This window comes from Macaca fascicularis, chromosome 4 (assembly GCF_037993035.2).
Source record: "Macaca fascicularis isolate 582-1 chromosome 4, T2T-MFA8v1.1".
Lineage (NCBI taxonomy): Eukaryota > Metazoa > Chordata > Mammalia > Primates > Cercopithecidae > Macaca > Macaca fascicularis.
In genome coordinates, this window is record NC_088378.1 from 161,928,593 (window position 1) to 161,955,331 (window position 26,739).

At 41.0% G+C, this 26,739-nt stretch overlaps 1 protein-coding gene across 4 annotated transcripts in view; it reads left to right on the forward strand.

The window, feature by feature from the left end:
• ELOVL2 (ELOVL fatty acid elongase 2) overlaps positions 1-26,739 on the forward strand; it is a 60,681-nt gene that overhangs the window by 17,640 nt on the left and 16,302 nt on the right. The window contains exons 2-3 of one of the 4 annotated variants that reach the window (XM_074038870.1): positions 15,982-16,148; positions 21,873-22,060. The exons of 1 other annotated variant lie outside the window; for it this stretch is intronic. In XM_074038870.1, coding sequence (XP_073894971.1) covers positions 21,896-22,060 — 165 coding nt within the window. In that variant the 5' untranslated portion in view covers positions 15,982-16,148; positions 21,873-21,895. The remainder of the gene's footprint in view (positions 1-15,981; positions 16,149-21,872; positions 22,061-26,739) is intronic. 2 more of the 4 variants (XM_045390523.2, XM_074038871.1) reach the window with 2 other exon arrangements.

Consider the following 26,739-nt stretch of genomic DNA (forward strand, 5'->3'; position numbering starts at 1 on the left):
CATGTGCACCATAAGTATATATAATTTTTGTCAAATATTTTAAAAGATAGAAATCTCTGTGTAAGGATAGTTAATCTATTAGATATAAATAATAATACTCCATATAGCTATGTAAAGTTTACATGAAGAAATCAGGCTATGATCCACAGACGGCAATAATCCTGTTATTCTATTCCATATGCTGCATACATATAAAGCTAGAGGCCTTTTAGTATGAGGTAAGAGTGTGGACAGACACAGATGGAAAAAGACAAATGACAAAAGTGCTAATAAACAGCCTCAGTTTCCCTACAACTCCTAGTTAGTTGAGTGAAACAAAGGAGGCTCTCTAAGAATCAGTTCCTTGGTGGCTGTCGTGGATGTCTGTAGTACAACACTTCACCCCCAGGTCCAGGATTAACGTGCAAGAGTCTGCTTGCCTCTCCTGTTACAGCCCAGAAGGATCACAAAAGGATTTCCTGCCACATGCTGCCCACCTGTATCTTGGCAGCCTGGCACAGCCCGACCCAAAAGGCACTGCCACTTGCTGGTTACAGGAGCCATTTGCATTTTCAACCGTGGCTATTTTAAGGTTATGCAAATGAGTTGGCGGGACTTTCTCCTTTAAAAGACAATGACAAAAAAATTCATAGTCTAACATCTCCTTCTTTAACTTTTCTCATACATCTAAACCCAATACACATTTATTTTTATGGAATCAGACCAGGATACTTTCTTTAAGTCTCCTCTGGAGATTAATTTTGCCTGCCCTTTGAGGGACAGTTAGAACCACTCATCCCTGCTAGCACTAGCAAAGGGGAAGCCACGCTGTCGTAACTGGCTCTTGCAGTCGCTACTTCCACTTCACTGTCCTGAAAACTTGATGGCTTATCAGCTTAGAAAACTCAGGAATGTTTCTCACCACCCCAGTTCGCTACCCTTTAGTGTTACTGAACTGACCCTTTCTCTTTTATAGGTTGGAAGCAAAAAGACGATACATCTTTTACAGCTGCATTCAGTACAGCAGTTAACATTCTCTATAATGATACAGTTCTAAAAAGCCTTATATAAAAAAAATTATTTTTGAGAGCTGAGAGGCTAAAACTGGGTGAAGACTTCTGCAGAGAAAATATTTGTAAAATCATAAAACCACGAAAATAACAACTACTGTACTTTTGTGTTAATTTTATAGAAGTCAAGTAGTTTCTGATAGACAAGCGATTGATCCATAAGCTTTTTAAAGAAAATTTGGTAATCTCTTAAAGTATTTGTATGGCTCTGAATGGGTGTGCTTTTCTAACTTTGTTTTAATTTTTATGTTACACATATAATTGTTTCAAATAGGCATTTGTTCATTTTAAAACTTCTACTAGAAGTTGCACTGAAGAAAAGCATTCAAAAGAAGACTTCAGAACAGAAAAATTGTTGAATGAGTGAAATGCCTGAAGTAACTCAACTTACCAAACACAAGTCACTCAGTATTAAAGGGCTGCAGATTTCAGTTTTACTTATTTCAGTTCTGTCTGCCCAGTTCATTTCCAAATTATGTATCAGTTTTACATACTTTAGACACTGGCACCATATGTGAAGCTAAAAAATATTAGCATACTTGTTTATTTTGTTTTATATTCTTATATTTAGTAGTGGTTTCGAAATTCTTGTACAGGCAAAGAATGGGCTGCCTGTCGGTTGGCAGCAGGGATGGACAGTGGGAACCTGAGGGGAGGGCTTGAATCTGCTATTAATTAGCACTTTAAAGAAAACTGAGGAAATATGAATTTTTCTCTCCAAGGAATGGTGGTAGAGGTCAGTGGCTGCTAGAATTTATGGGATTACGCTGTTGTTCCTACAGAAACAATGCTTTGTGCTACCATTGCACACTGCAAATTCTGCTAAGTTTAACAAGTCCACTGAAATCTTTCTAAGGTTGTGTGTTGAGTGGTAATCTATCCCTTCTCTCTGAGTTACCTGAAATACAGATACAGAAGAAAGTTTCAGAAAGAAACAGTTTCTCTCAAAAGTATAGGTGGGAAATCCAAACAAATTTGTCTGTTGAGGTTAGGAACAAACTCACCATACCTTTCCTCCAATTAACCACCCTGCTTTCCAAAAAAGCCAATTTAGGTTAAGGTTACTTTTGAGAAATTTGTACTTTTTGTTTCAGAATCTGTGACAATTTCATGTTTGCTGATTGCTGATATTTGGTCAACAATATTGTAGAGCCAGTTCTTTCTTTTTGTGTGAATCTGGCACTCTGCCTACTGCCTTCGAGAATGTAGAAGAAAGCAGAAGAGGGAAGAATAGGAATGATGGGAGAATAAAGAGACTCACTATCATTGTCTCTTTATTTTATTTTTTTTTTTGAGACGGAGTCTCGCTCTGTCGCCCAGGCTAGAGTGCAGTGGCGCAATCTCGGCTCACTGCAAGCTCCGACTCCCGGGTTCACGCCATTCTCCTGGCTCAGCCTCCCGAGTAGCTGGGACTACAGGCGCCCGCCACTGCGCCCGGCTAATTTTTTCTATTTTTAGTAGAGACGGGGTTTCACCATGGTCTTGATCTCCTGACCTTGTGATCCGCCCGCCTCGGCCTCCCAAAGTGCTGGGATTACAGGCATGAGCCACCGCACCCGGCCCATTGTCTCTTTAAAACTGAGAGCCAGAAGGGGCCTTGGAGATCATTTTATTCAGTAATACTAAGTACTTAGAGAATATATGTACGTATTTTTGTCCTGTAATACAAAAAATAGTGGTGTCTAGAGACCTAATAATAGGAATATTAAAATGATTATATTTACTTAAGGAACATTTCATATTACAAGGTACTATTGGCCATTGGATAGAAATGATTTATCAATAAGAAAAAGGATAGTATTTCATAAAAGTGTACATTTAGCAGGATTCAAAACAATATCCAAGAAGAACCTGGAGAGAAGATTGTGTGTGACACAATGCCAATTTTAAAATGGGGGCCAGAGGCTTACATTTACATAATTTTCTTTATTTTGACTCAACATCTTGGCAAATCCATTGGCTTAGCCACACATGGTGTATAGCTTGTAATAAATAACTTTATTTTGTGCCTCTCATCATCTGTAAAATAGATAATACTCTTCACCTGTTTCTTCCCTCCCTCCATAGAGTTGTCTGTCTTTATTCATCACCTCTGTATTTGGAGACTGTGTTGGGCTGATGATTCAACAGTGATGAATGAATTAAGGTGAATTACAAGGATATCCTAGAAGATGCTGAAACTAACATGAAATTCAGTGATCTAAAATTAGTTTGTAATACTCTAACCATCATAGAGGCCAAGTAGAGTGTTTTTCCAATTTTTTTTGCTCACACAGCTTAGGCTGCATTTTTCTTTTTAGTGATTTATTTTCCTCTTAATGGTACTCAATTTGATTTGACATTATTCAGATTAAAATGCTAAGGGAGAGGTATTATTTTCCTTTACCTCCTAGAAAAGAGGATGCAGTGAAGGGCAGATCACCATCACTTTGATGGTAATGCACTGCCAAACAAAAAAGTGTGTGCTGAAGATTTCATTCAGCAGAGATGGAATCTGAATCGCTCAATAAATCCCCATATTGGTTGGTTTTATAGCTTAAAAGAAGGAAAATATAAAATAGTCTGTTCAGATGACTCACAGATTGTCTCTTGCTCAGTATTAGCAGTAAAATACTAATCCTTTTGATGACCATAAATATATCAAAATACTGTAGATATTTTCAGAATATATAGAAATACATAGAAATAATTCAGATGTGATTGTTGCCTAAAAAATTAGAAATAAAATTTGGCCCATATTTTTTCTAAGAAATCATTAAAAGCTTTCCTTTGTTTTCATATTCAAAAGGATACCACTTGTACATGCAGAATAGCCAACCTGCTTCCCCTCTGGTCAGTACTTGATAACCAGAGCACACACAGACAGAATCTCCTTTCATTGCTGCTCTTAATTGTGAAAGAGTTTTATTCTTCCCCATGTTCCCAAATCCAGAAACTGGTACAGTTCCAAGGTGTCCTGAATACAGATATCTGGCTTTGGATGAAATCTCCAAGGAGTTTTATATTCACTCACCACTTCCTGTGGAAGAAGTTGTAATAATCATTACAAATATTTTGAACTGCAAACTTAGCAGCATTGTTCGCTTTTCTGTTTCAGACATATTCAGCATTGAATCACTGAATAACTTTATTTCTAATTGTGAAATTGAAGCTTTTTGTTTTTCTGTATAGTAGATTTCATTTTATACACTTGAAATTAAAGCAAGTTATTTTATATATTCTAATGAGATCAGAATATTACAAGTATGTGTTTGGATTTTATTTCCATACTCTTGGAGAGAAGGATAACTTGAAAGATAACTGGAAAGAAACTATTATAGTCATTATTAAGATGAGACTATTTATTATAGTCATTATTTAGTAAGGTGAGTTTCCTTAACCTTGGCACATTTCTGTGTAACCAGTGAATTAAGTCACAAGTCATTTAAGCTTCGTGAATATATTTTAAATGTTTAAAATCTATTTCAGAAGCATAACCAATAAGATACAGTTATATCTGATAACGAAGCACCATTCTGTGCACCAGAGATACACACCTGAGTGGCAAACTCACAGTTTTTTTGTGTGTGTATAATTTATGTTTCACCAGTTCTTTCTCCAGCTCCTCACAGATTCCCTGCTCCATTCTTCACCGTTGACGTACACACGTACCCATACCCAGAGAGTTCTTCCAAGAGTTCTCCCGGGATTGATTGTGAGTGATTCTGGTCTGTCTTTTCATGCCGTCTGTGGGGTAGTCCTCTTCTCTTGCTCAGGTCCCTCTCTGCTGGGTAAGACCCCCATATCCACTGACCACCCAGCCCTGCATGTGGAGTGCCGGCTGCCTGCCGAGCGCAGTGCTTGGCAGTGCTCGCTGCTGTTCGTACCAGGTGTCCCAGACTCTGCTGGACACCAATTCTTGTTTAGCTGGACACAACTTCTGACACAGGAGGCTTGCAGGTAACACACTCCACACAACATTCTGTGGAAAAGTTAAGGAGAATACCTTTCTCCTCTTTCCTGTTCTGGTAGAGAGATCACAGAGCACTCCAGGTGCAACCCCAGTGTCTTATGTGAGTACATCCCGTTCTCTTTCATCACGGCCTCTCTCTCCCTGGGACCTTGGGGGAATGCAGCCATGAAGAATCCCAAGTGACAGACTCCCTACTACACTTAACATTACTCCTCTCACGTTCAGTTAGTGCTTTGTTACTGAGACAGCCCCGTCAGCATCTGACACTCCACCTCCTTAGGATGAGCTCCCTCTCAAGCGTAGCTCAGGTTCTCATGCAAAGGGGACTGTCCTGCCAGTTTGCTGAGGATTCTGAAGCCAAAAGTTGAGCCAGCAGCACCAGCCACCATGTGCAGATGAAACAGATGAATGAATGTACACATGCCCTGTAACACACTAGAAAACTGCTGTTTAAAATATATTAATGATATAAATAATTATTTAAACCTCGGTATTTACCTCTTAAAAATCTACAATAAAAAGGTTTGTTTTGGGTTTTAGTAGTTGGTTTCTACTGAGTCTTGGTGTGTGTATTTTTCGTATTATTGCTGTCTCAGTATCTCTCTGCTTTAAAATAGTGATACTTTCCCAAAGCTTTCTCCATGTCTGTTCTCTCTTCCTACTCTCCTACACTCTTTATTTGCCAAATATATATTAATACACATACAATTCTGACACCCCTCTGAACCTGAAGAAGGGTGTTGTCAAAGGAAAAAGAGGTCAAAAGTGGACCCTTGAAGTCTTCTAGCCCCATTCCTGGTGTGATTCTGGAACTTGTTCATTAAAAGACGCTTTTCACAAATGCTTATTGAGAGCTCGGTGTGTGCCAGGCAAAGATCTTGACTAGTTTGGGAGAACAAGGGGGGCCAGGGAAAACCATCATAGAGTTAGGAGGCATATCCAGGCAGAGGGAAGAACACATGCAGTGGCACATGCAGAGAGAACAGGATGCGTTGGAGGAACTCCAAGTAATTAGATATGCCTGGAACAAAGAGGACATCCGAGGATTTGGAAGGAGCAGAGACTTGCAAAGTGGGTGGAGGTCGTCACATTCTGGCCAGTCTGCAAAAGGAGTTGATAGCAATTGTTTAATTTTTTAAAGTTCTTCAGATTTTATGTCAGATAAGAATGCTAGTTCCTCTTGTAACATAGAGCTGGTTACCAAGGAATTGAGGTTGAGATGCATAGTGCATACATCCAAACTACTATAGCACAGTTCACTGAGATGGACTTTCCCTTCCACTGAGCTCTGCACTGTGTTAGTTCCGTCATAGTTAAACATCGATAATAGTGACAGTAACCACACTTGTAATGATAAAAATAATGAGTTTGTCGCTGGACCATGCTTGCTTTAGAGTTTTGGTTTTTGTATGAATTTGACCTACTAGGGGGAAAAATGATGTTTTACTGTTACCACATGGCAATCTGACCAACACTCAGGACCGACTACTGCACATCCACTGAGGGAAGCCCCTTAGGGGTTTGTTGGGGTTGAATAAAATCCTTCTCTTACTGTGGGGTTGGAATCATATTATTCCTCTGAGGTATGTTGGCAGATAAAGCAGAATGGAGCAACTAAAGAGCTAAAGGACCCTCTTGTACCCCTTCCCTGAGCATCTGGGAAAGACCCATATGGAAATACTAGACAGTGACTGGCTTTACTGATGTTTTGAAGATAGTTGGATTGTGGTAGCTTAGCATATGTAATGTGAACTTCAAGACTGATCCAAACATTTATTGCCAATTACTATAGAAAGTTGGGTTGATTACTATTATCACTGATCTGTTTGTACCAATATAAAATAATACATATTTGATGAATATTTAAGTTACTTTTCACTTAGTCAAGAATTTCTCAAAGAGGGTCATACTTTTTAGTCATTTTATATCATGATATCATCTCCTTTCTCTCACCTTTTATTTCAAGTAGATAGGAAGAAACCAACCCATTGGAAACTGATTTTTTTTTAAGACTTAAGGAGGAACATGTACAACTTTCCTCTATAAGTCATTTTGCTAATAGTTTTTTCCTTAGTTTTTAGTTTTAGTGTTTTAATTATACAATTAACATATTGATAATGATTTATTGTTAAAAAGTAAAATGATACAAGCCGGGCCCAGTGGCTCACGCCTGTAATCCCAGCACTTTGGGAGGCCAAGGCAGGTGGATCACCTGAGGTCAGGAGTTTGAAACCAGCTCGGCCAACATGGTGAAACCCTGTCTCTACTAAATATACAAAAATTAGCCAGGCATGGTGGCGCACACCTGTAATCCTAGCTACTCAGAAGGCTGAGGCGGGAGAATCGCTTGAACCCAGGAGGCGGAGGTTGCCGTGAGCTGAGATCGCACCACTGCACTTCAGCCTGGGCAAAGAAGCGAGACTCTGTCAAAAAAAAAAAAAAAAGAACTAAAACAATAGAGACATATACAGAGTAAAGAGTTAGTCCCTCTCTTTTCCTTCTCCCCCATGCCCACCATTCTCCTTGCCTCCCCAGCAGTAGTCCCTGTTGTTAAGTTTAATGTGTGCTCTTTGACATTTGTCTTATGTGTATACTATATGTACTTGTACATACATGCATAGGCAAGTAGATTGGGGTTTGTAAACAATTTATTTCTCTAAATCAAATCCCAAAAAGCGAAGTTTGTGCTTTATGTTATCTAATTTCACTCTGATTTTCTTTCTTACAGGAAAGTATTCTTTAAGGCTTACAGAACTATAGGAATTCTTTGAGGCTTTTTTTCTTTTACCTAGTTTAGTTAGCTTATTTTAAAAATGTGTTATAGAAGTGTAGGATGTAAGACTTGATTTCAACAGTAGTTAACATGAAAATAACCTGGTGATGTTTGTTGGCAAGGACTAGCTGATGCAGTGTCTGAATGCAATGTTGTGATAACTGTAATAGAAGTATAATATCCCGATCAAGAAGGCACAAGCCTCTTTGTACCCCTCCTTAAGCAGGCCACTTTCAGAATAGTGTATTCAGGTACAGCAAATATAAGGTAAAATACAAGTAGCCCAGAGATTTTATTTCTGTTTGGAGCAATATGGATACTATCTAAGTGGGTTTGTATAGCCCACTAATTATTAAATGCTTGGAAATTAATGGTTATATAATAAGTATAAACAAGTTTGAATTTCATCGACTAGATAATAATGAAATACTTGGTTGATTTGTAGAAAGTAAGCAAGGACTTGGTATTTTTGTAATAGAAACACATCAAAAAATCAATCCTTTAATTGTAATCTAAACCAATTTCATGAGCCTGTGCGTGGTCTAATTGTTGCTACTCAAAATGTGACCTTTAGCCCAGCAGCTTCAGTATCACCTGGCAGCTTGTTAGAAATGCAAACTCAAAGCCCATCTAGACCAATTGAATGAGAACCTGTACATTAACAAGATCCCCAGGTGACTTAGGAATATTAAAGTTTAAGAACCTGAAAAATTCTGAACTCTCGACAGTGTTCAATGAAAGCTTTAAAAAGTCCATAAAGATGGTGTCTCCAAACTTCTTGTGTATCTTCTTGAAGCATGATGCAATAGTTTGTTAAAGAAATGAGAAAAGTGAAAGATGAGGCAATCGTGGTGGCTTATTTGACTCTTGCATTGTCCTTCTAGGCAATACCATTATTCTTACCTTTTCACATTTTTTACTATAGGTTGGAATTATTGATAAGGAGTGATAATTCCTAGGATGACTAAATAGAAAAATGTTTTAAGTTATAGAAAAAAATAAGATCACTAAGATCCCATAATGTATCATAGACTTATAAAAGGGTTCATTCTATTCACATTAATTGCAAGAGAGAATAAATTTGGCTTTACTTTAAAAATATATAGGCAATTTTTTTCTGTGTTCTTTGGAAGAAAACTTCCAAAAAGAAATTTAAAAAATAAAATTGGATCCAGTTGACCCTGAGAATTAACTGGGAGTTAAGAATGTTAAGGCTCTTTCAAAACACACTGAAAACCACATGTGTATGAAAGTATAACTAGGAATGCGAAGTATATGAAATGGATATCATGTGAGTATTGTAAAGGTTCAGAAGAATGAGTATTTTATTAATTCATTCAATAAATATTAAGTGCCCATTATGTGCCAGACATTGTTCTTGGAATTGGGGCTAACTGGAGCTTAGATTTTAGTGGAGGACCTAGACAATACACAAATTAACAGGCCAGCGAAAGTCTGGGTAATACGCGTTGTAAATTAAAAATAGAGCAGGTCAGGGGATGGTGAGTGACTGCACCACAGGCCAGGATGCCACAAGCAGATGCTTCCCTCTTCTTTGGTAATTAGGCCCTTGAGATGATGGGGAGATATGTAAGGAGTTACCATTTGGCCAGACTCTGAATAAAACACAGAGCCATGTGCGGGAAGTGGAGCATAACCAAACTGTAACAACAGTTCTGTTCTTAAAGTCCTTTTATCACCTTAATTGAATGGGACAGTCCTGTAACCTCAGGGCCACCTAGGATGCAAATAAAATCACCCACTATTGACTTTGTGGTATCCTGAGATACCACAGCACAAGGAAGGAGCATGAGATCCGCAGATATTGTTCTCCACTATCCAAGCTCTGAAACCCTTCAGTCTGAAGGTTGAAAAACACTGATTCATTGTAGTTGAAGTCTCACCTGACAGCACCACTCTGGAGTCTGCAGTCTCAATTTCCACATCTGTAAACTGGGAAAGATACCCAAATTGCAAGGTTATTGTGACAACCATAGAGAGTATGTATCAGGTGCCTGACACATACTAAATGTTTAATAAACAGTAGCCGGTATTACTCCCCATGAGGGTTAGCTTATTAACATCTCATTTCTAAGATGTTAGAAATGATCCTCAGATTCTTTAGAACCTAAGGTAGACAGTTTCAGCCTTACGATGTTACTGAAATACATAATAACAATTTAGAGTTCCCATACATGAAAGATTTTTCTACCCATTGCCTACCCTCACCCTCCAACTTAGCTCATTACTCCCTACAGAGAATAGTAGTCGGGAGGTAGGGATGATGAGTGGATAGGCCCCGAAAAGGAAGTTTAGGGGTGTCAGTGTAAAATGTGCACAGATACGTATTGTGTGAAGTCAGCTGCATGACAGCCAAATAATTTTATGCATTTTTATATATCCACTCTTATCCATCCTCTAAACCCAGTTTCATTCACAAAGGTAAACACATTTAGTTTCTTCGAATACGTGAGAGACTGGCCGGGAATAATCCCCCCAGGAGTTGCCAAAAGAGGTTTCAACATTTGAAGGCCACCCTGAGCCATGGGAACAATGGAGCGGACTCATTGTGTGATTCTAGTCTGTCTCCCTTGCCCCTGAGAGCAGATATCACCTCTTCTTCTCTCAGCTCTGTACAGCTCAGCCTTGACCTTGAGGTTCCTGGGAAGTTGTTAGAATTGTGTCAGGTTAGTACGAAATCTATTCTTTCCTAAGCTGATCAGATCCCATTTCCTGACTTGTTGTCATTGAATACTTCACATTTAGTTTACTCTGAAATGTACATTAAAAAAAGAAAAGACAAAGTCTTTTTGGATGCTATATATCAAACAGTGTGTTTTGTGATCTTAATGGTTTTTGCTAATTTTAAAAAGCAGTGAGTTGGTGTAGAAAATAGCTGTTCTCATTGAGTTGGTGTTAGAAAATAGCTGTTCTCATTGAATGTGTCTTTTAAATGTTCTATAAAACTGTATCAACAAAACAGGGCAAACATCAAGATCTTGAATCACTGGGTTTTTATACAACACAATGCCCATGGTAGACAGATGCCAAAAACCAGAAAATGCCTAAAACGTAAATTTTTAAAGGGAAGGTAAAGAAGGAATGAGTAAAAAAGGAAGGGAGAAGGGGAAGAAGGAAGAAGGAAATAGAGGGGAAAAGGAAATCAAAGGAAGAGAAGAAAGAAAGGAAAGAATACAATGGAATCAAGAGTCCTATCCTTTCGAGACCAGAGAAAGCACAGGCAGAATTTTATGGCAGGGTTCATTTCTGCCTTGCTTCCTGCCTCAGCTTCTCTAGAATGGCCCTTAATCATGGTGGCAGTGATTCTGATTGCAAGGCAGCCTTTGCTGAAGAAAATCTGGGCCATCAAGGTTTTGAGGATAAAGCAGTGATCACAGACTTAAACCTTCCAGAGCCAACTGGGAAATGCCTTCCCATTTGAGATGCCCTGGTTTGCCCTAACAGATAGAGTTAGGGATGGGTGGACATCCCAGTCAACATCAGGGTGGCAAAAAAGTATGCCCAAGAAGTGTGCCCTTCTTGGCTCTCGTGTTTCCCAACTACCCACAGAAGGCAGGGGTGTATGGTGAGCCAGTCTACCAGCACTAGGAGCTGCACATTCCACAGCCAGGAAGACCCTCTCAAATTTCTATAAGAAGTCAGTCGAGGCCGGGCACAGTGGCTCACTCCTGTAATCCCAGAACTTTGGGAGGCTGAGGCGGGCAGATCACCAGGTCAGGGGATGGAGACCATCCTGGCTAACACAGTGAAACCCCGTCTCTACTAAAAATACAAAAAATTAGCTGGGTGTGGTGGCAGGCACCTGTGGTCCCAGCTACTCAGGAGGCTGAGGCAGGAGAATGGTGTGAACCCAGGAGGCGGAGCTTGCAGTGAGCCAAGATAGCGCCACTGCTCCAGCCTGGGCAACAAAGCAAGACTCTGTCTCAAAAAAACAAAAAACAAACAAACAAAAAACAGAAGTCAGTCCAGTGAGACTGCCTTACATGGATCCCTAGTACCTCCAAGTGGTGTATTTATTGCCAATAGAAGGGACAGGTCCAGGGCATCCCTGGGTATTAGGCCACACTGATTCCTGGTGGTGGCGATGGACGTGGCATTAGAGGTGGTGCTGGTGCTGCTGGCAGTAACAGTGGTGTGATGAGGTGGGGGAGGCCAGTTTGCTGTAGGGTGCTCAGAATATTGCTCTTCAAATATATAGATCAATTTTTGGTGCTCTTGAGTCTTTTCTGCAAATTCTACTTTCCATATGGAGTCATTTCCCTTTGGCATGAAGAGCATGTTTAGCATACTAAGTGCAGTTCTGCTGGTTCCAGATTCTCTCACTTAGGCATACATGAGTATGTCCTTATTTAACCCTCATTTTGAAGGCTATTCTGGTCTCTTCTTCTGCAGTCCCCAGGCAACCACTGATCTGCTCTCTGTCACTAGAAGTTATATTTTCTAGAATTTCATATAAATGGAAACATATAGTATGTAATCTTTGTGTAACTTTTTTCATACAGAATAATTTTAAGATCCATCCATGTTGTGTGTACGTCAATTGTTCATTCCTTTATATTGCTGAGTAGTATTTACTGTATGGCTATACACAATTTGTCACCTGTTGATAGACATTTGGGAGTTTCTCCTTTTTAGCAATTGCAAATAAAATTGCTATGAATATTTGCGTTCAAGTCTTTGCATGGGAATATGCTTTCTTTTCTCTTGGGTGAATACCTGGGGGTGGAAAACTGGATCATGTGGTAGGTGTGTGTTTATGTTGAACTGTTTTGCAAAGTGGTTGTGCCATTTTACATTCCTACCCACTATGGTAAGTAATCAGGGCTCCACAATTAAATAAGGCTCTCCTTGCTACCAGTCTTGCCATTCTTCTTATATTTGCTGTACACAGCCACAAATTGAATTCCAAGTCATTGAACACAAGCTTTCTTGTAAGGACACGGAGTTGTTCTGGAAGTGGATCCAGGGTTATTTGGCAGAGAATTCTGTGGCCTGGGGAACTTGGAATGTCATCTGGAGAGGGGAAGTTGTGGCCATAGGGAGGCATGATCTCTTGACTTAAAGGATTTTTATTTTTTTTATTTTCTTTTTATTTTTGCTTTGTAGAGGGATGTGGCCAAAGGATGACCAGAAGGGGGCCTTGAAAGCATGGAGCTCAGGCCAGTGCCTCTCACTCAAGTCTGAGGGCTATACTGTTCCCTTCTTCTAATCCACCCAATTGTAACCGTCTTGAAAAACCCATCCTGCGTCCTCATGCCTGTATCTTCTGTCATGTGGCAGTTCTGTGTCCCCCTCCTCTCGGTTTTTGCTGTTCGACTTTCTGTGTCTCACTTTCCCAATTTGTGCATAAACTTTTCAGTCAACTACTTTGTCTCCTTTCCCTTCATATATATGACAAAGTGTTATATACATGAATGCTCTTCAAAAATGTGTCAATGAAATGCATGGAGTTTGCTGCTTTTTCTCTGCTCCTAAGTTGGTGTTAATCTTCAGACATTGTCCAGCATACTTGACATTTACACATAGAATCTAGTGTGCAGCTAGGACTTCCTGGCCCAAGCTCTGCCTGGTTAGCCTTCCTAATTTCACCCCAGTTGACTAACACTGCAAACCTCTCTGCGCTTATGCTATGTTTTACTATTCCAGTGTAAACCTCGGTTTGTTCCCCTGACATCACCTCATCTCATCATTGCCTTTTTAGACTACTTCCTTACTAACTATATTAAGTAACCCAGAAATAGAGAATTTTTATCAGGTTTCCAATTTTCCCAGCATTGGATGTGGTTCTGCCTGTCAGATAGGTCACTAGAGACCCTGGCCATAAAAATATTTCCCAAGGGAGTCATGCCTCAATGTGTTTTATCTGTGTTAATCTTTCTTTCTGATGTGTTCTTTCTTTCCTTCTCCATCTGGAAAATGTCTCCAGTCTTTCAAAATTCAGCCACAGCCTTATCTCTTCCAAGAAGCTTTTACTTTTTAAGAGATCTAAATCAAAGTATGTTTCTCTATCCATTATAGCACATTTCTTGTAATACTGAAGACACTGGTACTGTAATTTTTTATTTATTTGTGTATTACTCTCTCTCAACTAAAAACTCTGTGAAGATAAGGACCACATCTCATTTGACTTTATTTTTCGGCATTTAACAGTACTAGTATATAAAATCCTCAAATAATTGGTTAATGAATCAATAAATTAATGAATGAAGGAATGGAATGCCTCTTTTTATTCATCTCTTTCCTTTTCTGTTCTCCATGTCTTCTCTTGTTTTACTTTTGTTTCTGCCCTTCTTCCACGGTGACTAAATTTTTGCAATATAGAAATAATAGGGGCTTTGTGACCTTTAGAGTTTTCTTAGCTCTACAAATGTTGGAAAATGGATTTTGAACCTTAGCAAACAAGCTGAAACAGTTTAAACATTTGTTTGTGGGTGCAGCAATGGAAGAAAGATTTCATTGGCATTTATGATGGTGAGTACATTTGTGAGGTTAACATTCTTTGCTCAAGACTGAGAGGCCTCTGGTCAGATCTGCCCCCATTCTAAAGCAACACAGATCATATTCTGTCACACTGAGATCTCAGATAACTGACCTTTGTCACATCTGGGGGCCTCCTGAGATGTCCTGCATGGAAACAAAGATGAACATACTGTTTAAAAATTTTCAGGCTTGGTTTAGCCCAGATATTTTTTATAAAGATATTCTGAAATAATGAAAATAAAGTTCCTAATATGCTGGCCAGCAATAGTAGGTGCCAGTAAATGTTAGTCTTTAATCTTCATCCTCTTTCCCAAGCTTTCTGAAGTTCCCGAAGACATACGTTTCCTTGAAATTTCTCTCAGGATCAGAGTCACAAATAAGGAATTGGTCCAAGTGATATGTGCCAGGCACCAAACATGCAGCTCCTCTTTTCAGATGCCAGCAAATTAATCATCTGTTTTGGCACTTACACCTTTTTTGGAGAGTGAGCTGAATCGAATGCGTGCCCCGTATCAACTTCCCGAGGCTGTCCTGCTCAGCTCACACACAGTCAGGGACCAACCCGCCGGCCCCACATCCCCAGCAGAGATCCCTTTCCTGGAAATGCTGGTAATGTTCTGACTTCTCCGGTTGCTTGAGGAGGTGCTGCAGACCTTTGTGGCGGGGCTGGGAAACACCTGAACGGGGATTTGAGCAGTGTGAGAGCAGACCAAGCTGGCAGTATTCCAGCTCCCACCTGAATCCAGTGAAAGTGACAATAATTAATCTGGTGTACCCAAGTGGCACTATTTACAGTAATATAAAGTAGATGTTAATGTGTAAGAAACAGTTTGAAAACAACCAAAACATAAATAGAAAAAATAGCTGTAATGCTCAGTTTCCTTACGTGAAAAACAAGTCCTATTTAAAGTTTTTGATTCAGTTTTTCGAAATACAGTTCAGCCTGAATTTTCATTTAAAAACTGGATTTATTAATATATTTTGTGGAAATGGACGTTCTCTATTGCCTACCCACAACTGTTAATTATAACAAGGGAAGTTGCTTATGGAACAGCTTTGCCTATAAGCATTTTAGAGGTAAATGGAATTTAGGTCAATAACCCTTCAATGTTTTGTTTTTTTTTTTTTTTTTTTTTTTTTGAGACAGAGTCTCCCTCTGTTGCCCAGGCTGGAGTGCAGTGGTGCGATCTCGGCTCACTGCAAGCTCCGCCTCCCGGGTTCACGCCATTTTCCTGCCTTAGCCTCCTGAGCAGCTGGGACTACAGGTGCCCACCACCACGCACGGCTAATTTTTTTTTGTATTTTTAGTAGAGACGGGATTTCACCATGTTAGCCAGGGTGGCCTCGATCTCCTGAACTCGCAATCCACCCACCTCAGCCTCCCAAAGTGCCGGGATTACAAGTGTGAGCCATGGCGCCCAGCCAACCCTTCAATGTTTAAATGCACCAAGCCTGTTCTCCAGGACTCCTCTTGCCTAAGGAAATAAGAGGAATTGTTTCTTTCCAAATCTTTACAGGCTTGTGAAAGGCGAGGATGCATTTACTGGTCCTCTTTCCTTAAGTCTTTACAGTCAAAAGTCCTTGAAGCTGGGACCCTTGGAGAGTCTGGCAATTACATGTTGTTGGTAGTGACTTGTTTTGACAGTTTCAAAAAAAAAAAAAAGAAAAGAAAAAACCATTTAAATCATTTTTCTTTCTCTTTTTAGGAGCATCTAAAGGCCTTTGATGATGAAATCAATGCTTTTTTGGACAATATGTTTGGACCGCGAGGTCAGTGAACTACTTGAGAACTTAATGTGGAAGGAACACAGCAAGAACACCATTTACTTATAGAAAGGGATTATGTTATTTCTGGGGTCTTGGAAATAGTAAGGTACTTAATATTTAGAAACTTAACTTCCTTAACTTTGATATCCTTCCAGAATGTCCAGAAGATCCCATTTCTCCTCCTGCTCAACCTCTCCTAGGATTAAAGAAGTTCTGGGAGCAGGAAGCAGAGACAGAATGAAATGCAATGCTTTCCTCCAGTGTCTGTCTGGCTACAAAGCCGGGTTGTAACTTTCCTTCTAAACTATGCTGCTTTCTTGTTCCCTCTCCACCACCCATTCATCTTCTACCTTCCTCACATGCATAGTTACACGTGACATTTCTGCCCTTAGATGCCTTGATAAATTCCCTTTAAAGATGTGTGTGCTGGCTGGGTGTGGAGGCTCACACCTGTAATCCCAGCACTTTGGGAGGCTGAGGTGGGTAGATCATGAGGCCAGGAGTTCAAGACCAGCCTGACCAACATGGTGAAACCCCGTCTCTACTAAAAATACAAAAATTAGCCAGGCGTAGTGGCTTGCGCCTGTAATCCTAGCTACTCAGGAGGCTGAGGCAGGAGAATCGCTTGAACCCGGGAGGTAGAGGTTGCAGTGAGCTAAGATCACACCACTATACTCCAGCCTGGGCAACAGAGCGAGACTCTGTCTAAAAAAAAAAAAAAAAAAAAAAAAAAAGATGTGTACACTTTCTCTGCCTAGGGCCTGCAGGTAGGATGAGCTTAGACATCTCTCCATCCTTCCTTCATCACCAGTCACTTACTCTACTGCAGTGGCCTCCTAACAGGTCTCCCCTCTTCCACTCTTGCCCCCTTCCAGTCATTTATTCAGTGTCAGCTGGAATGATATTCTAAAGACCTAAGTCATATTGCATGGTACTGTAGCTTAAAACTCATCAATGTCATCCCACTGCTCTCAGGTAAAAACCAAACTTCTTATCATGGACTGCGCACCCTTGGGCTGTCTAACCCCAGCAATCTCTCCAACTCAGTCAGTATCCGTCGTCCTCACTGGCTTTCATACAGCTACTCAAGCCATCTTTTAATTCTGCAAATACGTAAAATTCTTTTACGTGCTATTCCTTGAGCCTGGAATTCCCCCCTAGGATCTCCTACCCCTCCCTCCAGATGAGTCAGTTCCTGTTACACTTGAGGTGTCAGCTTAAACATTGCCTTTTCAGTTGGGCTTTGCCTCTCTAAGGTATAGTAGTCCGCCCTTAGCAGCAGTTTTGCTTTCTGCAGTTCCAGTTACCCGTGGTCAACCATGGTCCGAAAATAGGTGAGCACAACACAGTAAGATATTTTCAGATAGACAGATGACCATATTCATATAACTTTTATTATAGTATATTATAATTATTCTCTTACTATGCCTAATTTATAAACTTTTCCATAGGTATATATGTACAGGAAAAAGCATGGTACACACAGGGTTTGGTAGTGTCTGCAGTCTCCGGCATCCACAGGGGTCTGCTGTTGTCCCTCATCATTCTCTGTTTCAACCCTTGTTTACTACCTTCAGATACTTCATGGTTACCAACAGCGATTTCTCCCATGAGGGTAGGAGCCCTGGCCGTTTTACTCACCATTTATCTCCAGGGTTTATTACAGTTCTGGGAACATATTCAGCACTGTATATTTTCCAAATAAATGAATGAATTCTAGACAGAAGATTTCATTTTACTTGAGTCTTACTGGCTCACAGAACTGTGGAAAGTCCTTAGTTCTCTACAAGTTATTTCCTCAGCCCTATTGGAGGAGAGAGCAGGGAATGAGGAGGTTTTCCTGTTTCTCAAGATCTATAAACAATCACTTGGAGAGTATTTAGGCCATTCTCCATTTTCTCCATGGGCTCTATTAACTTTTTAAATGAATGACTATATAGTTTTAATATGATGATACTGATTCTATACAGCTTTGAAAAAAAATCCTTTCACATAGTTTTTTTTTTTGCTTTTTCCATTTTATCCTCCTGATGACTCTGTGCGGTAGGCAGGGCAGAATATCTTTATCTTCTAACCTACTTTTACTATGTTCTCTCCCTTACAGGTCTAGTGGGTAGAAAGGAGAACAGCTCAGTGTAGAGGGCATGACCCTCTCCCTCAGGCATGCAGGACCCGGGGGCCCTCTCCCTCAGGCATGCAGGACCCGGGGGCCCTCTCCCTCAGGCATGCAGGACCCGGGGACCCTCTCCCTTAGGCATGCAGGACCCGGGGCCCCCTCCCTTAGGCATGCAGGACCCGGGGCCCCCTCCCTTAGGCATGCAGGACCCGGGACCCCCTCCCTTAGGCAGGAAGGACCCGGGGGCCCCCTCCCTTAGGCATGCAGGACCCGGGGCCCTCTCCCTTAGGCATGCAGGACCCAGGGCCCCCCTCCCTTAGGCATGCAGGACCCAGGGCCCTCTCCCTTAGGCATGCAGGACCCGAGGGCCCCCTCCCTTAGGCATGCAGGACCCAGGGCCCCTCTCCCTTAGGCATGCAAGACCCTGGGTGCTCTCCCTTAGTTAGGCATGCAGGACCCAGGGCCCCCCTCCCTTAGGCATGCAGGACCCAGGGCCCTCTCCCTTAGTTAGGCATGCAGGACCCAGGGCCCTCTCCCTTAGTTAGGCATGCAGGACCCAGGGCCCTCTCCCTTAGTTAGGCATGCAGGACCTGGGGCCCCCTCCCTTAGGCACGCAGGACCCGGGGGTACTCTAGCTTAGGCATGCAGGACCCTGGGCCCCCTCCCTTAGGCATGCAAGACCCTGGGTGCTCTCCCTTAGGCAGGCAGGACCCGGGACCCTCTCCCTTAGGCATGCAAGACCCTGGGCCCCCTCCCTTAGGCATGCAGGACCCAGGGCCCTCTCTCTTAGGCATGCAGGACCCGGGACCCTCTCTCTTAGGCATGCAAGGTCCAGGAGGAACTATGATTTGTTGGTGACAGTGGTTTTCTACTTGACACTTCGACTAGACAGTTAAAACACTGACCTGTCTGTGCCAAGTTCAATGAGCTTTGCTGCCAGTAAGATTGGCGTGATCTGGAATTATGTGGATGTGGGATCAATTGAGGAAAGGATTACAGTTGTTTACTCTGCATTGGTCATTTTATGGAATTTTCCTTTGTAGCAAGGAGATTGTAAAATTGACAGTTGAGAGTGGAATCAGATGAGCTCCACAGTGACAAGGTGTCTAGCATGTAAGCCATCAAGAATCCTTTTTTCTTCCTAAAAGTCTCACACGCTGATGCTGACTGGCACGTCACCTAATAAACCTCTCGGTGTCCCCTAGCCTCTTCTGATTTTGCCCACACCATGTTAGTACCGTCAAGGGGTTCTGTTCTGTGCGAATACTGACTCAGAGGAAGAGCTAACATTTCTCAAGTTCCAAAGAAAAGAAAGTTTATTACAAGCATTTGTTCCCATCTTTTGGCTAAAACAACTATGATTATCCTTAACAACTGTAGCAAACATTTGCAGCACTGTGACAAAAGAAAACAAAAACATCAGGTGCTGTGTTAGTTTGCAGTACGTGCTTGACTCAATGTGCCAATGGACGTGCATTTAATGAATGTTTCCTCTTAACTCAGCACTAAGTGGGTATGAGTCAGACAGAGTAGAGATATAAGACCTAGTAGCTGTCTCCTGGAGCATATACTGTAGTTGGGGAGGTAAAGCCAGCACATCTGAAACTACTGGAAATCAATTAAATACTAAACCATGTGTGTTTGTTTCCTAGGCTGCTATAAAAAGTACCACAAACTAGGTGGCTTAAATAGCAGAAATGTATTCTTTCACAGTTCTGGAGGCCAGCAATCTGAAATCAAGGTGTCAGCAGAGCCTTGTTCCCTCTGAAGTTCTAGGGAAGAGTCTGTACCATGACTCCCCCTAGTTTCTGGTTGTTGGTGGCAATCTCTGGTGTTCCTTAGCTTGTAGATGCATCACTCCAATCTCTGCCTCCATCTTCACATGGCCTTCTCCTCTTTTGTCCTTGTATCCAGACCTCTCCTTACACTAGTCATTGGCCTAGGGCCCAGCCTAATCCAGTATAACCTCATCTTAGCTAGATTAGATCTGCAAAGTCTCTATTTTCAAATAATGTCACATTCACAGATATCAGGAGTTAGGACTTGAAGGCATCTTTGTGGGGGACACAATCCAATCCAACACCATAACAAGAAGTAGCGCAGCAGTTTAGTGCAAGTAATTTCACTTTTTTAGGCCTCTACAGCTTAATTTTTCTTAAGGGTAAACTGGGATGATATCGCCTATATAATAGGATTGCCTTGAGAATCACATAAGTTAGTACATGTAAAAAGCTTCAGAATAGTGCCTGGCACAGAATAAGTGCTCAGTAAATGTTATAGTAACAGTATCATAGCCATAATTTGTGAATTACAAAATGAGAAAAAGTATCTTGCTATGCATATGAGGAGCTGTAGATACAAAAACACAGTAGGAAATGTCTCCCTTCAGAAATCAGGACCTTCATCTGGGCATTAAAAGGTGAGTAGCACTCAGATATGGAGAGGGACATTAGGAAGTGATGCACAGTACAGACTTACGGCAGGCGATTGCAAGCCTACTGTATCAAAGGTGGTATCTGTTAGTCACATGAATGCTGAGAAGAGCTTCCTTTTTATCTCTATCACCAGTGGGAGATATTTATAAAATAAGTGACAGGACAGTCGGAGCTTGAGAAGGCACTTTCCTTGTAGAAATGGTACTGTCTGTAGGGTGGGTGGTTTAACAGGAGGCTGTGGTATACAGGGTAGGACATACCAGAAGGAGGGACTTAGAAAACAAAAAATTCAAGAAAAGGCCATTGCCTGTTGGTGAAACCAGCTCACTACAACTCCATTTGTAGAGGTTAAAAGCAGCATGCAATTTTTATAATTCTCAGCCAAACCATTTTCTTTATTTAAACAAATAAAAAGAGCAGAATAGAGAACAAAAATCATTTTGTGTGTACAATGATTTTCAGGTGTTACTAATTATATTGTAGCTCTAGCATGTGGGTTTCATTTAGGCTTTTAAATATTCACTCTCCAGTGTAAGGGGCCCTGATGTATTCAGCTGCTTGCCTCCCTGCTGTGTAAACGTCCAGTCCCATGGCCAGATCTGGGTCCTCAGTTCTGAATCACAGCTCCCAGGCTTTGCCTCTGCTGTCTGCAGCCTCCAGACTTGCTGCACTGTCATCCTATTGCTTTCTCTGAATCAGCTGAACTCTGAACCCATTCCATTACTGATCCTAGGCAAATTCGGAGCTGTGTGGGCTTTAGGAATTAGGATACGGTATCAATATGCCTTCTTTCCTCTGACTGCTCTGATCTCCATGGGAGGACAGCTGCAAGGTGTCGTGGGCTGGGAGGCAGATGTGACTGGTTCAAATTCTGACTCTGCTGCTGACTATGACGTAGCCTTTTGAAAGTTACTAAAGTTTTCTGAGCTGTTTTTTCCATCCATAAAATTGCATAATAGTACTTCCTATTAATTTAGAATAAACAAATAGCAGTAACTGTTCCAAAATAGGCATCACGAACTGTCACTTCACACCTTTACTTCTTGTCCTTTTCATTCTGTGTTCAGCCTGAGCCCTGTTTGCTCCATGAAACCTTTACCGATTCAGCCCCCACGGGCTTCCTCTTCCCCTGAACTCTAACCCCAGGCCAGCCTACCTCATGCTGTATGGGGTTGTTCCCTGTTGTGCTGGTGTGTACAAATGCAATGTATGTGACAATACTGATGACTGAACAGGAGCGTCATTCCTCAGGATCCTCACTGTATGTGTTTCTTTTCAGATTCTCGAGTCAGAGGGTGGTTCATGTTGGACTCTTACCTTCCTACCTTTTTTCTTACTGTCATATATCTGCTCTCAATATGGCTGGGTAACAAGTATATGAAGAACAGACCTGCTCTTTCTCTCAGGGGTATCCTCACCTTGTATAATCTCGGAATCACACTTCTCTCCGCATACATGCTGGCAGAGGTAAGTGTTTAGCCAAAGCTGAAGTCCAGTAACTAGCAGTTTTTATCAATAGAAACAATCATATCTAGCCTGGCAGAACTATGCAAGGTTGCTATCAATACTTTAAGTCCTAAAGAACTTATTCCAGCATTTGATATTATTCTTTCTGAAAATTCTGGAAGTCCTTGTTTATAACTTGAATCTTTCGTATCCCAATTTAGACCTTTTTTTTTTTTTTTTTTTTTTTTTGAGACAGAGTCTTGCTCTGTCATCCAGGCTGGAGGGCAATGGCACAATCTCAGCTCACTGCAACCTCCGCCTCCTGGGTTCAAGCAATTCTCATGGCTCAGCCTCCTGAATAGCTGGGATTACAGGTACTCACCACCATGCCCAGCTAATTTTTGTAATTTTAGTACAGACAGGGTTTCACCATGTTGCCCAGGCTGGTCTTGAACTCCTGATCTCAGGTGATCCTCCTGCCTCGGCCTCCCAAAGTGCTGGGATTACAGGTGTGAGCCACCACGCCTGGCCTAGACCTATTTCTTTAGTCTCTAGTCTAATTTATAATCACAACGTAGATCAAATGGGCCTTTACAGACCATGTTACAGTTTTCTCCTTTTACAGATGAGGATACTGAGGCTTTAGAAAAGTTTCATAATTTGCCCAAGAATAGACAGTGATTAACAGAATATTTTAAAAATGAACTTAAACATCATATGCAGTTAGTTTTACTGAAATGCCAATATATATATTCCCTTAAAGAATAGTCCATATGTCTTTGGAACACTGATGTTTCAGCTCAGCTCTGGTGGCCCTTGTTACATCCTGCGCTCCAAATTCCTCTGTGAAGCACCGAACGAGGTCATTTTACAGGAGAAGGAACAAGGATGAGTGCCCCGTCTGTATAACCAAAAGTTATTTTAATGTAATAGAAGGGGAAATCTAAAAGTGTTAAATAACTTGCTGTAGGAAAAAAAAAAAAAAAAAGAAAGAAAAAGAAAAAGAGGGACAAAGAGAACGAAAACAAAATTTTTTAGGGATTTTATAGCTTGTATAAAATCACTCATACAAGCTATAAGTGGCAGATAATGGCACAAATATAGCTAGCTGCCTTTCTGATGATCTTGAATTCTAAAAGAAAATAAATCCTTGCCTTAAAATGAAGGTTCTCTTGCGAGTTTATTCTATGCCTTATTCTAATATGTACCATTCTTAATAACTATTAGTATTACTATAAATGACTGGAATGAAGCTCTCATAATGGAATTTTAGGCATCAGTCAGTATAGGAGATGGAATTTTGGAGTCAAAAAAGCCATGCTAACAACTTTTTTTTTTTTTTTTTTTTTTTTTGAGGCAGAGTCTTGCTGTGTTACCCAGGCTGGAGTGCAATGGTGCAATCTCAGCTCACTGCAACCTCCGCCTCCTGAGTTCAAGCAATTCTTCTGCGTCAGCCTCCCGAGTAGCTGGGATTACAGCTGCCCACCACCATTCCTGGCTAATTTTTTTTTTTTTTTAGTAGAGATGGAGATTCACCATGTTGGTTAGGCTGGTCTTGAACTCCTGACCTCAGGTGATCCATCTGCCTCGGCCTCCCAGAGTGCTGGGATTACAGGCCTGAGCCACCACCCCCAGCCGACAACTCTTAAAATTATATCACATAGGTGCTTACTAATCTACTTGACACTGAAAGGACCATTTTTATTTTAGGTTCTCTACCAGCTGAATTTTAGCTCACTAGATGAGTTAGCAAGATAGTAATTTATGGGATTCGTTTCTCTATATAGCAGAAGGAAAAATACTCTTGGATTGTTTTCCATAAGTGACAGCTGCATACTATTTACAATAGCAAAGACTTGGAACCAACCCAAATGCCCATCAATGATAGACTGGATAAAGAAAATGTGGCACATAAACACCACGGAATACTATGCAGCCATAAAAAAGAATGAGATCATGTCCTTTGCAGGGACACGGATGAAACTGGAAGCCATCATTCTCAGCAAACTAACACAGGAACAGAAAACCAGACACCACATGTTCTCACTCATAAGTGGGAGTTGAAAAATGAGAACACATGGACACAGGGAGGGGAACATCACACACCCGGGCCTGTTGGTGGGTGGGGGGCAAGGGGAGGGAGAGCATTAGGACAGATACCTAATGCATGTAGGGCTTAAAACCTAGATGAAGGGTTGATAGGTACAGCAAACCACCAAGGCACATGTATACCTGTGTAACAAACCTGCACATTCTGCACATGTATCCCAGAACTTAAAGTAAAAGAAAAAATAAAAATAATAATAATAAAAAAGAAGTGACAGCTGCAGCAGAAGGGCCAGCCTGCATGTCCAACCACACCAGCAGTTCTAGTACCTGTTTGGACGGAGCTTTGGTATAATGGAGTCAGAAGACACAAGTTTATTTTAGCTTTGTCACTTTCTGTGTAATTTTAGAGCAGTTACTTAGGCTTTCCAAACCTTAGGCAACTTATCTATAAAGCAGAGATACAATATTTATACTACATAACTCTTGAGTGACTTGTAAGGATTAATGACTTCTGTTCAATCAGCACATAGTGACCTTTTACTAGGCACTGAATATGAAGCCCTGAAGTATATGGATAAGACACAGCTTCTACATTTGAAGAGCCTATGGACTAGTACAGAGTAGGAGTTGGTAAATGTGAAAATGCTTTGTGAATTACAAAGTGCTAGTTGAACAGTAGTCACCATCAACAGGAGCAAGAACAACCGTTTAGTTTTTGAACAACTAGGTAAATGTCTTCTTTCTAGGAAGAACATATCTGCACTGAGCCCATTGCCTACCACTAATTTTATCTACTGCTTACCCACCCTTTCTCTTACACTATGTATAAGTATAAAATCACTTAGTTCAGTTCAAAATCACTACCATTGATTGCCGCCCAGTCTCCTCTCTTTGACTGTGACCTCTTTCAGAGCAGGCAGAAGGTCTTTCTTTGACACTCTGGGGGTATGTTTAATAGACACTGGTCAGGTGACAGACTGATTTAACCTTGCTAACTTGTTAGGGGTCAGCAGATGTCTGCTTAAGCCAGAAAGTCACCGCAATAATTATTAACAGTCTTTCGGCAAAGATGTATTGAGTTCACACACTGTCAGATTCAACTGTAGATTCTAGAACACAACCTTTGCCCTGTGGGAAAGAGTGAGAGGCTGGTGATGGGGCAGCCTCTGAGAAGCTGACATTGGAGTTGAGACTGAATGACACAGTGGACAGAGGATCAGTGGTTCAAGATGAGGTGGAGAGATGGCAGATGACATTGGGGCCTTGGAAGGAATTTGGCTTACACTCGAAGTGTCATGGAAAGATATTGGAGGATTTTAATGATAGGAGTGCTATTATCTCCCTTTTAAAATAGATCACTCTAGCTCCTACATAGAAAATGGACTGTGAGGTGACTTGACAAGAATGTTAGCAAAGAGTCCAGTTAGGAGATCATTGCAGTACTACAGGCAACCGATGCTAGCATCTTGGATTAAGATGGTGAAGACGGGAAGAAGCTGGTGGATTCTAAGTATATTTTGGAGTAATTTAGTCCACACCTCCTTACAACTAACCCTATTTGACAGCCTTCCTTCCTTTTCTAACACATAGGTTGGATGACTCCTGCACCAGTAAGGGGATTAAGAATGGTCCAGGGAGAGACAGATAGAGCCTCTCTAGCTTGGCTGTCTATTCAGTTATTAAATTGTCAGGTAGTTCTGCAGAGATGCCACAGGAATGGGGACAACCCGGATAAATCTGACTAAAACAGGAAACGTCATGGGGAAACAGAATATGCCCTGCCCTTTCCACACTCAGGAGTTACTCTATAACTGCACTGTTAATGTGCAGAGTAGAGATTAGAGCCCCTGACTACAGAACCACAGCCTGACCATAGAGGCTTTCATTTAATCCTTGTACACAAAGTTAAACAGCTTTCTTAGTTTGAAAAATGCGCCAACGTCAAAATTCATATGTAGTTTAAGGTCTTTCTGGGTCCCCTCTAGCCAGTCGCACTGATTCCCAGTTGAGGACTAAGAGCATAAATCCCCTGGGAGATATTGGGAAATGACCTGATTTGTAATAGATCCCATCAGGAAAATCCAAGGTTTTCTTCTTTCACTGGACTTATTTATATCGATAATCTTCAATTGGCATGATGTTAACAGAAAGGGTTTTGTTAGAAGGAAATAGAGGTGTATCAGGACAGTGAAGAAGTCTCACAAAGGTTCTAAAACATCTAAATGTTATTTAGTAATCTCTCTCTAACATTTAATTAATCAACATCCAAACCCTCTCAGCTGTGTATATGTATTTTAATGGATATTGTATATGAATTTGATACATCTCTAAGGCAGCAGAAAATATTAAATCGTAGGCCTTTCCCCTGTAATACCTGATCCAAATCACAAATGCCTTATATTCTAGAATTTTAACTTTTTACAGGGAGAAAACTTATTTCATAGAATTTTCAACAAAGAATAAAAAAGCTCATTTTCTCATGAGGTGGAAAGTACACCAAACAATGAATTAGGAATTCTGAATTCTAATCATCCTTCTACCACTTTCTAGTCATGTAATCTTGAGCAAATCGTATAGTCATCAAATGTTTACTGAACACTTACCATGTAGCAGGTACTGGGCAGGGAATTGTAGATACAAAGATGAGCAAA